Source organism: Pleurodeles waltl, chromosome 2_2 (genome assembly GCF_031143425.1).
Source record: "Pleurodeles waltl isolate 20211129_DDA chromosome 2_2, aPleWal1.hap1.20221129, whole genome shotgun sequence".
Classification (NCBI taxonomy): Eukaryota; Metazoa; Chordata; class Amphibia; order Caudata; family Salamandridae; genus Pleurodeles; species Pleurodeles waltl.
This window is the reverse complement of record NC_090439.1, coordinates 257,303,365-257,321,925: the sequence shown is the minus strand read 5'-3', so window position 1 is coordinate 257,321,925 and position 18,561 is coordinate 257,303,365. Positions and strand designations below refer to the sequence as shown.

Here is an 18,561-nt window from a genome sequence, read left to right as displayed (position 1 = left end):
TTTGTGTGATTTTTCATGTTTTACTTGTGCAGTTTACTGTACACAGAGGCACAATTCAGTAACAATGATGGAGAGATGCCCTGAAATGTGAATTGTTATGTAGGAAGTGTACATCCCATGTACCAGACTCAACACAGTAGAGAGAAGATTTGAGAGCTGAGCAATTTCAAGGCCTAGAAGCCTCCAAAACAAACCATGGTACAACTTATTAGATTAAATGGCATTGATCATCATATGAACACTGCAGATTAAATTGTGTATTAATAATACTTATAATCAGCATGCCACAGAAACATGAGTGGAAACCTTTGAATAGAGTTACAAGAAGGTGACCACATACTGGATCAACAAAGCAGATTACATATTTACACATACATGAAATGGTGAATGACAACTGGGTAAAGCTTAGCCTTTTGTGTATAGGTGGAGGGAAAGGAAGGTTGGACAACATCTCATTGCACCATTGTTTTGCAGAGACAAAAACATGGCATGATTGTAATTGTAGTCATTTGTGAACACTATGGCCAATACTTGTGAAAAAGTGAGTAACACATAAATTAGTAGAGTGAAAATTAATTAAATATATATCTATGGTATGTACACATAATGGCCATATGTTACAATACCACTTCCAAGCACTATACCTTCATGTGCGCATGGGTGGAGTTTGGAACCTGTTTTGTGAAGTAAAACAAACCTACATTGGGATACAGCAAAAGGCTAGAAAAATGGAAGGGGTGATCCATGGAGGACAGCACACAAACTGACAATGCATATTAGTTATTGTTAAATAGATTATAACAACCATGATGCTACTGAATTGGATAACACAAGGTACTTTGGGAACTGAAGTTTACATTTTATGTTTTGAGAGGTGTCTAGAAACATCATGAACAGCTATGTTAGGGTCAAGGACTCCATTTGTGATTAGTGAGGCACACATAAGTGTAAAGTACCAGTCTCCACTCCACCAGGGATACCTGTGAAGTCTTCAGGATGTGGGAACTGCAAAACATTATCCTACCAGGGAAATATTTGTAATGGGGAGCTGGCCCTCTGAGCCTTCAGGTGAAGCTTGGAGGCCTGGCAACAGACTCTCCCATCCAGGTCATTCCCCCTCTTCCTAATTTCCTCCAGAGTGTACAGATTGTTACCTACAGCATTCTCTCTCTTGACTATTCTGTCCCACATTTCCCTTATCTGAGATATGAGAGTATTCTGTACTTGTGCTCCAAACAATTGTGGCTTTACTCAAATAATTTCATCCACCATAACAGACAATTCTCTCTCTGTAAAACCTGAGTTCCTTCTCCCTGCCATTGTGATTAAAAATATGTATACTAGTGTCCCCACAGTGATTTGAAAAAAATGAAAAAATGAAAAGAACAGTGGGAGAAAAGGAAAACAAAAAAATAACCTGGATGTTCTTTGTCAAGGTCACCTCTGAATGGTGGTCAACAGTTTAATAGCAAAGGAGCAGGGTCTGTACCAGAGTGTGTTTTATAGTGTGTTTTGCAGGTGATCAGAATTGACCAATATACATCAGCTGTGGGCTGCTACACCCATCCAATAGCTGCAGCCATAGTCCAATGCTGAACGGGTCCTGCAATGGACTCCCTCCACTATGGGACCACAGCTGGTACACCACAAGCTCAACTGTGATATCTAAATATGTTCGTCGCAATGCCACGGTCCTGTTGGTGACGGAGTGCTCATTGCCAGCATTGGAGTCCTCTGCATTAGCTGCATGTTATATCTAGTGCAACGGAGTACACTCCTTCAACGCGGGTGGCAGCTGTGCAGCCATAGATCTAAATATGGTAGTAGGAACACCATTGGTTTGACAGAGTACCTGGGACCACCGTCATTGTGATTTGGGGGTAATACCATCAATATTTAAATCAGGACCCTGGTCTTTTTTTGTAGCCAGGGAGAGTTCCACAAGGATGGATGCTCCATGCCGAAGGACCACTGAACGGGATTTCTTGAAGAACAAAGTGAGACCAGCTGGCAATGCACCTAAGGCTGCTAAACAGGGAGGTTGGTCCTGGTCTCCTCTCATTTCACAGGTTTTGTATTTTGACTATCTGGACACCTTTAACACCATCACAAAGGGTCCAGAACTGTAGAGTCACCACTTGGATGGTTAGAACTCACTCAGGTTGGGCCCATATGTTGGTTCAATATGGTAGGAACTTTTCTTGTCCCTAAGGTTCCAATCAGGAGATCAGCCAACAAGCCCTTGGCGTCACTCTGATAGTCCTGGGTTCAAGCAGTGGAACAGGGCTCAAGCAGCAGGACAGGCCTCTGAGGGTTCAAGGTAGGCTTTAAGCAGCAAAGCTGCCTTTCAAGGTGCAGTGAAGCAGTCTTGTGGCGTACACAGTAGGTCACAGCAGCAGGCAGTCCTCTGAGAGTCCTTCAATAGGTCTGGAAAGTGACCTGATGAGTGGGTCTGAGGGTCCCATTTATATAAGCAGAAGTTTCTAGACAATTCCCTTTGAAGTGCTTGAAGTTGCCTCCTTCCTCTGCCCTGTCTGCCTGCATGAACAAGAGGGGCTGTGCCCAGCTCAACCTGCCATCCTGCCAGTTTTTGGTCCATTTAGGCACACTTAAGCCCATATTTATACATTTTAACACCGCATTTTCATCATTTTGTTACTCAAAAGTGGCGTAAACTTACAAATTATAATTATATTTTGTAGGTTTACGCCACTTTTGCATCAATGAATGACACAAATGTGGCGCTAAAAAAGTATAAACATAGGCCTTAATCTCTCTATTGTGTGGCTGTCTGGGAGGAATATACAAGGTCCAACTTACAACTAAACTGAGTAATGTACCCCAGTAACAGGCTCCAGGCTCATCAATAACTAGGGCAAGAAAATGTCAACTTTCTAAAAGTGCCATTTTCAAAATGGCAACTTAAAATGGGACTTTACCATTTAAAGGGGTTTTGAATTACAATTTCTCAGAGACTAAACATGAGCTGTTGATCTGATCCCAATCAAACATTAGCATTTATTAAATGTAATAAGGCACCCACTGATACCTTATTCGAGAGGTGGGCCTCCCAGCAGTGAGAAATAATGTATAGTTTTTCACTTCCAAGAAATGTGAAACATTAAAGCCACATATCGAACCATTCAATTACAATGCACCCTTCTTATGGGCTACCTAAGGCTAACCATTAGGTGATTTGTATGCAATTAAAGGGAGCGTTTAATGCTTGGCAAGGGAGTTACAGTGCCAAGTTGAGTTGGCAGTTTAAAATTGCAGTCATGCTGCAATGGCAGGAATGGGACATGTTTTATGGGGCTACTTAAATGGGTGGCACAATAAGTACTGCATTCCCACTAGTAGCATATAATTTACAGTGGTTATATGTTATACCACACCACTAGGGACTTATGAGTAAATTACATAAGCCAATCAGGTGCAAGCCAATGTTATCATGTGTAATTGAGTCAGCACAAGCACTTGAGCTTTGATTAGGAGTGGTAAATTGCACAGAGTCCTAAGGCCAACAAAACAAATTTCAGCAAAAAGTGGAGGGTGAAGTCAAAAGGTTTGGGGGAAGACCACCCTGATGCTGACAGGTCTAACAACTAGAATCAGTGATTTAGATGCCTTCAAACAACAGAAGCATTCATAACCTTTTCACCACCAGTCAAGGTGTATTAATTAAAAAGAACATGAAGGCATATAACCGTAATAAGCATATAAAACCTGTCAGCTTCAAATATTTCTTTTCAGACTTACAGGTTCTGAGGGAATCCTTCTACAAGAATTCAGGTGGATCCAAAAGGAAGCCATCAACATCATCCCTGGCTGTGGCTATATATTGAGACAATCAATTTCTGTTGGAGAACTTTTCACTACATTTCAGAAGAATTTAAAAATGATGTTCATATAAATGTTTACTACAAGCTTTTTCAAGGATATACACTATGGACTTTCAGTCATATCAATAAGATTCCACATATTTTCCAACTCCCTGCAACATTGAGAGAAGAAAGGGACTTCAGGAAAGCATAGTGCACTTGTACTAGTTCCTTAAAGAGGGAAGAGATGATACTCAATAGTTCCTTTTGATTAAATAATTCATTGTGCAACTTCAGTCTTTAAAAAGGGCTGTATGACATCCATTCTTTCTTGACAACAAATAATTTCATGATGAAAACAGTACAGCAGGTTATTCCTATAGTAGTGGTGAGGGATTTCCTAGCACCTATAGATCTTCAGGGTGCATATCTTCATGTTGCTATCTAAGAATCCCAACAGAAAATACTTAGGCTCCTAGTAGGGATTATCCATTGACACTTTCAAGTCCTACCATTTAAAAAAATATATATCTTTCAGGGTGTTTGAGAGAGGGTGTTTGAGAGATGTTAACTTTGGTTCTATTTGAAGAGAGTGTACATGTTAATCCTTACCTGGACAATCCATTGGTTGTGTCACATTCAGAGGAAAAGACTCAGCTACATACAACAGGGCTGTTCAAATGTTGGAGAAATGTGAGTTTCTGATAAATTATAAATTATTTTAAATTGCATCTACAGCCAGTGCCAAATCTGTGGTATAAGAGTGCATGGTTCCAAACTAACAAAGTAATTGTGACCCTTACCAGGACCAGAAGGATAAAGCTGTGACAAGAATTGTGTCAGTTGTTCCAAAGGAACCAAGCCTCAGCGAGGGAATGACGTTGAGTTCAAGGAGACATGGAATTAATCCATCTAAAAGAACAGGGGCCTTATTAAGAGTTTATGGGTCGGAAAACTGCCACTCTGGTTTTCTGCCCGCTGGCCCAGCGGGAAACTCACCACAACATTGACACCGGCTCGTAATCGAGCCAGCAACAATGTTGCAGTACGTTGGGTGTGACAGCACAGAACTGCCATGAAAAAGCCAGCAGAGAGGGGACTTGTAATCCGTAGGGCAGCGCTGCCCTGGCTTATTAAGACCACACGCACCGTTACTCTGTCGACTGGTGGCAACCTGGCAGTGCCGGTGGTTGGACTGTGGTGGCTCTGCCAGGGTCATAATGTGGAGGCTGGACCGCAGCTTTGGCGGCGGCCCGACCTCCACAACGGCCCTGGTGGTCTCATGACTGCCAGGGTTGTAATGAGGGGCCTGGTCTTTAAAGTTGTAGCCTATATGTACCCAAGCCCGAAAACCTTCTTTCCACTTCTTCATTTTTGGTCAGCATGTCTCCTTGTAGTCCCCAGGGTCCATCTTCACATGGCAGTAATTCTTCATATGCTTTGTCACTGTGAACCAGCATCACTGAACTTTGAAATCCTGCTTCAAGTAACATAATTTATAAAGCAGTAACTATAATGGTGGTTTCATTACTGTAGCTTAGCACCAGGATTGGTTATTTCTCATATAGCCCAAATGTTTTGATAACAGAAGCAAGCAAGCTAGGTTGGGTGGGCAATACTGTGCTACACTACAGCCCAGGGATGATGGTTGTGATTGGAGAACAACCATTAATCCAAACTGGGGAGAGATAATGCAGGTACTGAGTGACTTACAGTTTTCAAAAAAGATGTTCAGCTATCAACTGTGGCAGTCAGGACTCAATTCAGTAAAAGTATCTTATCTGAATCATCATTTCCAGAAATCTTCTAACTTTTTAAACAAGGTAGACAGGGATGCATCTCCTGACTTTCAAGGCAGTGCATGTCTAGGGGACAGACAATTTTCTAATGGACAACTTACACAGGATATTTCCCTCACAGGAATTTGTTAGTAGTTATTTCAGGTAATTTGTCAGTGGTTTAAGCTAATATTGGTAGAAATGTTTGCCAGCCGGAACACTGCTTTGCTGCCTCAATTCTTTTTCTGAATTCTGGCTTTGGAATTTGGGACAGACGCCATGCTGAGTCATTGGTGAGGGGTCTTCTTTTTTGCTTTTTCTCCAATGCCTCTCATCGCTCATCTGCTGGCCAAAATTCAGAAGGGGAAAGCAGACATGCTGGTGCTTCTTCCATTTTTGCCAAAAATGTAATAATTTTTACAGAAAATGCCAGTTAAAGAGAAAGGGATTCTGCCTTTTGAGCCTCGTCCTCTTCCACATCCACCTCTCTCTTCAATGACCATGCAGCATCTGAAACTGTCGATTTGGAGGTTGAAAGAGGAGGGCTTATGATGCTAGGGCTATCTCTTCTAGTTTATTTTTGGTATCAAAAAGAATTTTGACTAGAAATTCATGTAGTCACAATTGCGTATCATAGGAATCAAATCTCTCCCATTCCAGTACACCAGAGAGCAGTTTAACGTTCCTTCAGGAAGGATTTGATAAAGGTCTACCTCTGGCCATTTAAAAACTACAGTGATCAACTATTATTGCTTGCCATTCACCAAGGGGCTCTTTAAAGACTATTTTGAATCTGGTGTACACAGGTTTTAGAGGTTATTAATTACTAAGATAAAAAAACACAAAGATTGATTCCTAAGTGGGATATCCTTTTAGTCTTATCAGCACTTAAGACTCTACGTTTAGAACCTTCTAATGGGGTCCCGGAACCTGCTATGCCATTGAATACCTTTTCCTGGTGGTTATTACAACTATTAGATGTCAATGTGTATTAAATACACTAATGTGTACCCCTTAATGAATGCTGTTGCAAATATCTCTAAGTGTAATTCATGAACTTAATTGAACTTTTCACAGGAACCAAGGAAAACTTTTGCTATCTTTGTGTGTGATTCCAGAATCAGTTCAGGAACTTGAATTCGAATTGTTGAATGTGGTCAGAGTGTTTAAACCTCGCTCAGTTGATCAGCTGAATTCACAAAATGTAATTATGTGTTTATTATTTTGTTCCAATTTAATGTAGCTACAAGTAATTAATATCAATGTTAAATTGTTGGATTAAGGAGATGTTTTCAATTGCATCAAAAGTTTTTTTTAAACATGGAATTACTTCAAATACAGAATTACTCATTAAAACAACTGTTGTAGGTGGAACGTGTATGAGAAACATCGCTAAAGTTTGCAAAACATTGTACTCTTCGGCTTGGAACAATGGTATCAAATTGAACACTCACATTGTTTAGTTTAGAGGGACAGCTGTATCTAGGAGGTCTTTCATCTGGTGGGACAGTTATGTTTCTTGCTAAGATATTTTTTAGTCATTTTTCTTATTCCTCTTGCAATTGTTATCCATTCTGGTCAATTTCATTTTTATCTCCTTGGTTAGCATTCATTCAGCGGCATTGTGGATCCAGCTTCCTACTGTTAGCTTCTGGTATCAAGTCTATTAACAAATATACATCTTTTTGCTAACAGTAGTGTAAAATGTCAAACCCTCATTTTACTTTGTGTTTGGATTTGATAACATCTATGCCCTGCAAGCATGCATTGAGGAGTAATAATATAAAAATGATTCATAACTATATCTATCTAAAACCATTTCCCTATACTCCATCACCTTCGGGAAAGTCCCATACCAAAAATAAATATGTGGCCTCAGATTTCCCCAATCTGGGACAGATGGTCTCTATTTCTGGTTTGATTCTTTGTAACAAACCTGGGGTCATAATAGCACTATGTTTAAAATTAAAGAGTAACACATAAAACCTTGCATTACGTCATATTTCCTTCATTAGTGCGAGGGTAGCATTTCATTGAATATCAGTGAAGCACAACACACAGTCAGTTTACTATTTTACACGTTTGCAATAGATGCTCACCAGTGTCTGTTCTTATTCCATTCCACTGATACCACAAGACGTAGAGTGTCTGACACATTGGGAACTGTCTGTTGGTCACCCAATAATTGGCTGATTGTGCTACCTACCTCATGCTATTGTAAAAACTGCCCTCCATCTTACTGAAACTGTTATTTTGCATATTAAGATAGAGTTCCCAATTCCCACTAATCACCTAACATGTCAAACTCTCTCACTTTTCCATCTGGACATATTAGCATTACTTTCCAGTTTTGCAAACTCAGACAGATTTCTCATTGGTAAATCCTGTGTGTATGGCATCAATCTACTCCATCTCTACAGCTATTTTTTTCCAGAATATTATTACCCCTTACCAAGCATTGGATCTACCAGGGTGGTCTGCGGCTGCCAAATGAGCATTTCACCTTTTCATCTGCCTGCAATATACCATAAGTAATTATTAATTAATACTGGGGTCTTGCTTCAACCAACCCACTGTGAATTTTAGCTGTGTAACTGTGTGGAAGTCATCCTTTTGCTGTGATCACCCCCATTTTCGTTTTACTGATACTGCTTTTTACTGACGCTGACTGTGCCCTGGGCTCTTCTTACCAGACCCAGGGCCTGTGTTATGTTTAAAAGGGATATGTAGATTAGGAATAATTATAATTGACTAATACAACCTACCTGTAAGTCCCTAGTACAAAATAGGGTAATTAGGATTAGGGGCCCATTGGATTTAATACACTTAAGTGTGCACTGCTGTGCTGACAGCTGACATTTTTAAGGCAGCCCTGCTTTGTAGTCTGTTTTTAATAGTAAATTATATGTAAATTTGACTTTGAAACTAAAAGTACTTCCGAAGTCTCAAACTACCTTATATTTTACATATAGGTCACACCTAAGGTCTCCCCCTAGGTGTCCCATTGTAGGGTGCCTTGTAACTATAAGCATGAACATTATAAAATATGTTTTATGTGTCCTGGTGAGGAAAAAATTGCCAATTTTGTTTTCACCATTGCAGTGCATTAGCTCCATAGGCTAAACTAGGAAAACTTTCTAAACTATAACAGTTGCTAGGAATGAGCTAAAAATGTCAGTCTTGAACTTAAAATGACAGAATAAATCCAACACTTTGCCACTGTTAGATTTATTGTAACTATTACAGAAAAGAAGTTATAGAACTTGCTTTTCAGTTGAGCCACAATCCAGGCTTCCAGTAGCTCTTCTGTGATTGGACATCCCTCTCAGGCTGAGCCAAGCTGCCTTAATGAGATGTGCAGCGGGCTGCTTTGAAACAATGGGACATCAGGTAGGTGGAGATATGGAAGCGGCAGAGCAAAAGGCAGGAAGGGGGCTGGGTACCAAACTGGTCCTCAAAGGGGGAATGACACTTAGGACAGGACACACGTTCACCCACACTTCCTGCTACCCCAACCAGATGGGAGCCCCAGTGATTAAATTTGCAGAGGGGCTGGAGGGGGAGTGTTAAGGGAAATTAGCCACAATAGTGGGACACCTTAGCCAGATCGTAATCTCCAGGAGAAAACTTCTCCATCTTGGATTTTGGAAGAATGGTGCTTCCTGGGATTGATTTTTGCCACACTTTGCAGGAAGTGGTCACCCCAGAGGGTGGCACCCTGCACCTTATTGGTCAGGGGTGCTCCCTGCTAGCCATCCCAGGAACACTAAATACATATGGGATAGTTGTTCTGCAACTCAGATCACTCCCTGAAACTACAAGAAGACAGCCCTGCTGGAACCATGATCTGCAACCCAAAGGACTGCACTCCCCATGACTGCACCTGCTGCACACTGAAGAACTACAGCTCTAAGAAGTGGACTCCCTGAAAGCAACAGGTTAAAAAAGCTTCCTCTGCATCATATCCACCAAAATTTGCCCAGCTGACCACCTTCAGCTGGATGTTTGAGGATCTACCAGGTGCATTCTGAGAAACTTAGTCCCAACATCTCAAGGACATTCTTAGAGCTTCTAGACCCTTGGATTGGTGTTGTGGACCACTGGAGATCTAAAGAAGGACTTCTGGAAGGAGATCCAGAAGTTTTGAAGCAACTTTGGAAAAAAGCTCAATAGGGTGACTGACCTGTCAACAAGAGTCAAGCCGCTGACGTCGAACCACAACCCGGCCTCAATTTCAGGTTCCTCCCGCTGAAGATCTGGAACTTTTCCCTGTAGATGAAAGTTCCAAGACTTGACTGGGAGCCCACGCTGAGCCAAGCCCACAAAGTTGCATCAAAACCCATCCTGAAGAGGAACTTTGCCTGACGATGAGAGAAAAAGCTCTAGAAAAGTCAGAAGGTAAAACTTTGACCAAGACATCCCGCTCTGTGTATCCACTCTGGGATCCATCGCGGTCAGCCTCAAACTGTGATTTGGTCCTAGTCAAGCATGACCATACGGTCCCGGTTGGCATTATTGTTTTTTAGGCCTTAGAAAGCACATTTTTACATTTAGTTTTTAATCATTCGTATCTCTGGTTCCCTACTTTTAATTGTTGTTGCTTTGGTGCCATTTTATAAATTGGTGTTGGGTTTTTATTGTGTGTTGTGTCTTACTTATTTAATGAATTGGTGTTTTAAAATTCTTTACACACCTGTCTCCTCGGTTAAGCCTGCCTGCTCATTGCCAGCTACCAGGGGTAGAGAAAGGGATTCATTTACTGAGACCTTGACTGGAACTTATCTTGTGATTGTGGCCTTATTACAAGTCGTGGGTGCCTACTCCTCTACTAATAGACCACTCTCCAACAGTCACCAAATAATATGCCTCCATATCTGGAACACCAAGTCCCCTCTTCACATAGGTGTCTGTTAACATGTCAATTTTAGCTCTATTTCTTTTCCTGTCCTATATCCAAATGTTCAGTAATTACCTCAGTTGTTTAATATATTTTTGCAGGATCATATATGGGTTGCACTGTAATAAGTATAAACACATGGCAATTTTCTCATCTCTGTTATTGCTATTCTTGCTGGAGTGAGACCCAGACATCTAATGAGTCTTGAAGGCCTTTCTGTAACTGTATATTGTTCTTCTCATGTCATTTAATTTTGGAGTTTATCATTCGCCCCAAGTATCTAAATGCCTTAAGTTCCCAAGGTACCTCCAGCATCAGAATGTTCTGGGGTGGTATATAACACAGCCCGGCTAGCAGGAATTTTACTGACTTTTGTCTTCTTAATACAGAGCTCAGATAGTTCTCCAACATTTTATAGGTTTTCTAGCAGAGACAGCAAAGCTTTCTGTTGGGTATTCAGCTACTGCAGCAAATCATCTGTATGTAGTGAGACCAGATGTCCATGTCCACCAATTTCCACTGCCCAGGTGTCTAGAGTCAATTAGACGACTGGAGTTGGCACACCAATGGCCCAATTGCCAAGGGAAACAACAGAGAGGATAATGAGCACCCCCGTTGTGTGCCCCTTTCTAATTCCCACTACTCTGACATAACCCCATTACCTTTTATTCTTGGTGGAGGGCTTGTGTGATGTAATTTAAATATACAAAGAAACAGCAACCTAAAGTTAATGGCTTCCAGAGTAATAAAAATACAATGCAATGAAACAGTACCAAATGCCTTTTCTGTGCTTTAAGACACCATATCCAATGTGTTTGCACTATCTCTTGCTTTGCCTATAGTATGTTGTGATCATCTAATATTAAGTGTGTTCCCTTGCCTGGTATAAAACTACACTGGTCTCTATGTAACATGTAATTCACTATCTTCTTCAGTCATATGACCAATATTTTGCCCAGTATATGATTATCGGTATTTAGCAATAAAACAGGATGAAAGGCTATCTAATTTAGTGGATTGTTTCTTTGTTTTAGCAAGACGATCAACATTATCTCTATGATGAGCAGTGATAATATACCCTTCTCAATGGCCTCTTGGTATACTTGGAGCAATCTGCTGACCAATTTATCGTTATAGGCCTGATACCATTCGGCTGGGAGGCCTTATGATCCATGGACCTTCCTTGTGTTTAACTCTTGGATGGCCTCTGCGATTTCCTCTTGTGTTAATTGTGCTTATGGTTGTTTTCTTTGTTTCTGATATAGCCTAATAAAACCTAAGGCTAACAGGATTGTATGTATTTTACTACTCACTCGATTTGGTGAGAGGGTTATATAGTTTCTTAAAATATCTATAAAATACTTAATTTATGCCTCATGATGTATAAATAGTAGAAACACTTGCGTCTTCGACTATTGTTACATATACTGGTGTATGGCCTCTTTGTAGAAGCCAGCCTAGCAATTTGCTGGCTTTGTTGCCTTCCTTGATTAATACTTGGTGAAATGATCTATTTCATAGTAATTATTTCTCAACTGTTTTTTCTAACGTATCTGTTGGACCTGGCTTTTTGACGGGGTCATTCCCAAACTTTTTGCCTCCTTCCTCCTATTTTTTTCTGGCCTGTTGTTTTGGCTTTTGACCTCTGGGCACCTTACCACTGCTAACCAGTGCTAAAGTGCATATGCTCTCTGTGTAATGATACTATTGATTGGTTTATCCATGATTGGCTATTTAATTTACTTATAAGTCCCTAGTAGAGTGCACTATATGTGCCTAGGGCCTGTAGATTAAATGCTGCTAGTGGGCCTGCAGCACTGGTTGTGCCACCCACTTCAGTAGCCCCTTAACCTTGACTCAGGCCTGCCATTGCAAGGCCTGTGTGTGCAGTTTCACTGCCACTTCGACTTGGCATTTAAAAGTACTTGCCAAGCCTAGAACTCCCCTTTTTCTACATATAAGTCATCCCTAATGTGTGCCCTAGGTAACCCCTAGAGCAGGGTGTTGTGTAGGTAAAAGGCAGGACATGTACCTGTGTAGTTATATGTCCTGGTAGTGTAAAACTCCTAAATTCGTTTTACACTACTGTGAGGCCTGCTCCCTTCATAGGCTAACATTGGGGCCGCCCTCATACACTGTTGAAGTGGCAGCTGCTGATCTGAAAGGAGCAGGAAGGTCATATTTAGTATGGCCAGAATGGTAATATAAAGTCCTGCTGACTGGTGAAGTCGGATTTAATATTCTAGAAATGCCACTTTTAGAAAGTGAGCATTTCTTTGCACTAAAATCTTGTTGTGCCCTTCAATCCACGTCTGGCTAGGTTTAGTTGACAGCTCCTTGTGCATTCACTCAGACACACCCCAAACACAGGGTACTCAGCCTCACTTGCATACATCTGCATTTTGAATGGGTCTTCCTGGGCTGGGAGGGTGGAGGGCCTGCCGTCACACAAAGGACTGCCACACCCCCTACTGGGACTCTGGCAGACAGGATTGAACTGAAAGGGGGCTTGGTGCATTTCTTAGACACTCTTTGAAGTCACCCCCACTTCAAAGGCACAACTTAGTATAAAAGAGGGCCTCTGCCCTACCTCATCAGACACTTGCTGGAGAAGAAACCTGAACCAGAAACTACATCCTTCCAAGAAGAACTGCCAGGCTGCTCAAAGGACTCACCTGTCTGCTTTTCTACAAAGGACTGCTGCCTTGCTGTTGGCCTGCTGCCTTGCTGAACTCTTGTCTGGCTGTAAAAGTGCTCTCCAAGGGCTCGGATAGAGCTTGCCTCCTGTTCCCTGAAGTCTCAGGACCAAAAAGACTTCTCTCTTCCACTTGGACGCTCCGTGCGCCGAAATTTTCGACGCACAGCTTGTTCCGCGGCAAGAAAAACGCCGCACACTGACGCTGATCGACGCGACGCCTTCGTGACGACCGAAACTTTGACGCATGGCCTCGCAAGGACAACGCCGCCCGACTCCCCAGGAGAAATCGACGCGATGCCTGCCGTGAGATCGAAACTTCGACGCGCAACCCTGCAGAACGACGCGCAGCCGGAAAACAAGCAGGAAAATCCACGCACAGACCCGGGACATCTGGTACTCCCTGCGATCCACCGAAAGAGACTGTTCGCGTGCCGGAAAACGACTCGCGTGGAAAATAACGACGCAAGTCCGTGTGTGCTGAGGAGAAATCGACGTACACACCAGTTTTCCACGTATCTTTTCTCTTGTGGCCCTCTGAGGAGATTTTCCACCAGAAACCAGGTACTTTGTGTTTGAAAGAGACTTTGTTTGCTTTCTAAAGACTCAAGACACTTTATATCACTTTTCAGTGATATCTTTACAAATTCATATTGCAACTTTGATCGTTTTGACCTGAAAATACCCAGATAAATATTATATATTTTTCTAAACACTGTGTGGTGTATTTTTGTGGTGTTATACTATGGTGTTGTATGATTTATTGCACAAATGCCTTACACATTGCCTTCTAAGTTAAGCCTGACTGCTCGTGCCAAGCTACCAGAGGGTGGGCACAGGCTGATTTTGGATTGTGTGTGACTTACCCTGACTAGAGTGAGGGTTCTTGCTTGGACAGAGGGCAACCTGACTGCCAACCAAAAACTCCATTTCTAACAGTATCTGTACGGGGAATCTCCAAAGTGGCTGCCACCTGGATATGTCCCTCATCAGCATTTGCAGTCTGGATAACTCCTTTTCTGTCATTACTAGGGTAATGTCCAACTTTTTACCCATAGTAGTGACCCAGGAGCCTGCTATACCTCCTTAAGGCATCCCATTTTATCCCCCAGTTTCTAGCAGTATTCTTATTCAGGGATTAAAAAGTCTAGAATAGATGTGCCTATTAGCATACAGAAGTAGATGTCCTTTAGGGCTGACACCGGTAGTCTCCGAGTGTGGATACTAGTTCTGTATTTGCCTAGATTATAATCTGCATAAATCAGGGAATTATCCAATAGGGCCCTTTCCAAACCTCTTATATTTGATAAGTATTGCATATGTCTTCTGTTGATTAGGCTACTATGGGCACGTCACTTTAATGCCTGCCCTGAGCAGGCGTTAAAAATCACTGGAAAAAATGTTGCAGTGAAATCTTGTAGATTTTACTGTGCCATTTTGTGCAGCCTCCCTGTGTGGAAACGCCCCCTTTCATACATTATACTTACACATGTATAATGTGGCGCAAGGGGTTACAAAGTGGCGCAATGCTAGCATTGTGCCTTTTTGTAAATATGGCGAAGGAGAACAGCCTTCTTAATGCCAGGTTGGTGTAAAAAACAATTACGCTAATGTGGTGCTAAGAGACGCTAGGGCCTTGTAAATCTGGCCCTAAATATTCAATGCACACAACCAGCTGCTCCTCTTTAATGATACTGAATATACATCCAAAACTCCATTTTAATCCATGTACGGGCACCTAGGTATGTGCCCATGCATCCATATCCAAATACCATATTATACCTTATATTATTCATTATGGATGCCGATGTAAGGTAATCAGTCCCCACTGAAAAAATTGAAGCCTATTTTAAAGTTAGGCACGATATTCCTGGCTTTATCTAGGCCTGATGCACTTGTGTTATGGCAACCTCAAGGGCAGAAAGGAGTGAATACAGACATATGTGCACCAACAAGCTCGGCAAATTCTTTCACATTCATTAATCATTTCAGACTGAATTTGGCTCAAGGATGTGAGCTTCAATTTGACACAAAGGTATTATTAAGTAGTACTATGTCATAAGATGTGTTTTCGTATATGTTTTCTGGAGCCTAAATTAAAGGCTTTTTGTAGCATGACTCCTGTGTTTCAGTGTGTCTTCTTTTTTACGGTAAATCGACAAAGAAAATATAGGGGGTCATTACGACCCTGGCGGTCTGAGACCGCCAGGGCTAAAGTGGCGTCCGTACCGCCAACAGAGACCCATATTTCAACTGCGGCAGTAGCGCCGCGGTCGCACCGCCAGGGGCCGGCGTTTTCCTGCCGTTTTAGCCCCATCGGTGATAATCAGTGCTGCCCTGGGGATTATGACTCCCCTACCGCCAGCCTGTTTCTGGCGGTTTGCACCGCCAGGAAGAGGCTGGCGGTAAGGGGAGTCCTGGGGCCCCTGCACTGGCCATGCCACTGGCATGGGCACTGCAGGGGCCCCCTAACAGGGCCCCGTGCTATGCAGACAGTGAAAAGCGCGATGGGTGCTACTGCACCCGTCGCACGGCTGCAACACTGCCGGCTCTATTAGGAGCCGGCTACTATGTTGCGGCCGCACCCCCGCTGGGCCGGCGGGCGTAAACTAGGTTTGCGCCCGCCGGCCCAGCGGGAATGTTGTAATGGGGACCGCGGGAGTGCGGCCGCATTGGCGGCCGCACGGCGGTTACAGCTTGGCGGGCAGCGTTAGCCGCCCGTCAATGTTGTAATGACCCCCATAATGTCTAGATAACGTTGCAATAAGTAAGGAATGAGATGAGGAATAGGGGCGAGGAGTTAAATTCTACGTTACTTACCAGTAATCTTCATTACTTTAATTCTCCAGTCCTTGTCCCGGTTCCCTTCCACCCTCCCGAATCTTCTTCAAGGAGGTAAGGATCCTAATTATGAGTGGGAATTCCTTGAAAGCTTGTCTACTTTTACATACAAGCTAGGGAGGTGGACTCACGTAGCTTAAAGGAAATGGAAAACAAATTTTCTTGTGTACAGAAATGCTTGCTCAGATGGTTGGACCTCTTCACAATACGTGCTGGGACGAGGTATGGAGAATCAGACTAACCACATTATTGGTAACAAATCCTGACAATGTAAAATGCATTTTTTACATCTTTATTCCAGTGGTCTGCTTTTATTTTTTTTAAACCTTCATTAAATGCCTTTACTGTTAAAATGCTGACATTTAAAATTATTTCAACAAGCTGACAGTTTATTTAAGGATGTTTATCTTTGGGAAATACCATGTCCTTAAATACCGCTTGGACATTTCATGCAGTGTTAGCCAAATGACGATCTAAGCTGTCCTGCCAACATTGAAGCCTTAGCGAGAATATTGCATTGTATAACTTTACATTTTAAAGGGCATGCTATAATATCAATTCATCTTCAGGTCTCAGTGAATTAATTCCAAGGCAAATATGGTGTATGTCAGAATAAGTTGAAATATGAACCACTATTTTTGTAGACCAATAGCTTCCAATGTTTTAATAATTACAAATATCAAAATGATCAGAGAAGTAAAGCAATAATTATTGACAATATTGTTCAAAGAGAGGAACATCATTTTAAAATGGAGAATTAGTTATTAACCGTGATTCGCAACGTAACTTTAATTTGTATCCTTACAGTGAGAATGCACAGACTGCCGGATATTTGTCTAATTAAGCAGAGAGATGGCACGTGGTCATGACATTATTTCTCAGGAGAATATTCGATTAAATGACTCATTATATATACCATCTACAGTAGATAAGATTCTGACCAGTTTATCATGACTGGAAGAACTAGAAAAGCTCATGAGGCAGATTTATATATTTTTATTTCTGCTAAATAGTGGCTCATGATAAACGCTCAGAACATTTGCATTTCAACTATTAAAACTATTTGGCAGACTGGAGTTACACAAATTGACTTTGTGAATTTAATTATTTTCAAACTGATAATAACATTTGAACAGGCCAGTAAACAGTTTCCTTCTCCATTATCATTGTATAAGCATGCAATACTTGCAAATAAAGAACTGCATTGATAAACCAGTAACGGGCACACATATTGTATTGTGTTAAGTACTTACTTTGGTAATACCAGAATCTGCACGATAAATATGCAGAAGAAAATGAGGCAGGCACAGGTCACATAATACTTGAATGCCGGAAGCGTAGTTGCCCGGTACTGGAAAATAAATTAATGGCAATTAGACACTTTGTAACGCTGTGGCCTATATTCAACGACATTACACGACAGATTGTGCATGCCAGGCTACTGCCCAAAAGGGGGAAGTGCAAAGTATTTCGAACGGCTTTCAGATGCATTTTTCTGTCGTGCGCGTGACCATACATATTTGTTTTTTTAATTTTCACTGCCTACTATGTCACTGCCTATTATGATGTGGTGCGCCGCTCGCTCAAGCAGTCGTGGAACAAACGGCCATTACTGCACCTTCTTTGGGGTGTGCAGAAAGCAGTGCACAGCAGAGACCCTTCTGTCGAAAGAAAGAGAGCCACGTTTGAATGAACACGTTGTTACAAATATTGAAAGAAACCCCTCAAGTTCGGTCCGTGTAGGGATGAGTTCATGTTTTTCTGATCTAATAATGTTCCCGAGAAGACCTCTATATAAGACCACAGAATGCAACTCCAAGCAACCCTAGGTTGATGGACTCAGATGGACAGAAGAAGACGATTTATGAGGTCTGGTTAAGAGGCCTTCGAAAGTTAAAGGAGGTACTGAGAGCATGAGTCGTCCAAATATGTCACAGAGATGGTGAAAACTGTATTAAACTTTTGTTTTCTCCCAGTTTTAGTTTGTCTTCATGCTTGTCACATAGGCCACAATGTCAAAAACTAACAGTGGAGCCTGGCAAAAAGACATGACCTGTTGTAGGGACCAATGTCCTTGTTAACGCGTCCCTTTATGATAATTTATTACACATCAGGACTCGTTTTAGGCCAATGAATCTTTTGACCCAGTTGAGAGGCACCTTAGGACGAGATAGCTAATCAATATGTCAATCAATACGTCAATAATGTCATCAATATTTATTACAACAATGCACTTCACTTTAGTCAAAGACATAAATCAATTCAAGACACCACCATGACCTGGCAGTCATGAATAACCACACCAGTTTAGTAGAATTTTATGAGTTTTATTCCCTATTAATTACAATTCTAAGAGCAAGTGTGTTAATCTCAAAACCAAGAAACAAAATAGCATAGTCACAATATGGCAACTTTGATAGGATTTCAGTAAGGCAAGAATTATAAACATCAAAACATAACACAACGTGAACATAGATCAACTTTAGCAGAGTGTCATTAACGCGTCGGTTCAACAAAGCCTAGATTCAG

The 18,561-nt window shown here is 41.7% G+C and overlaps 1 protein-coding gene across 1 annotated transcript in view; it reads right to left on the bottom strand.

Annotated features, from left to right (window-relative positions):
- Positions 1–18,561, bottom strand: part of ADCY2 (adenylate cyclase 2) — a 4,811,883-nt gene that overhangs the window by 1,299,393 nt on the left and 3,493,929 nt on the right. Inside the window, exon 14 of the mRNA XM_069219709.1 lies at positions 17,286–17,383. Coding sequence (XP_069075810.1) covers positions 17,286–17,383 — 98 coding nt within the window. The remainder of the gene's footprint in view (positions 1–17,285; positions 17,384–18,561) is intronic.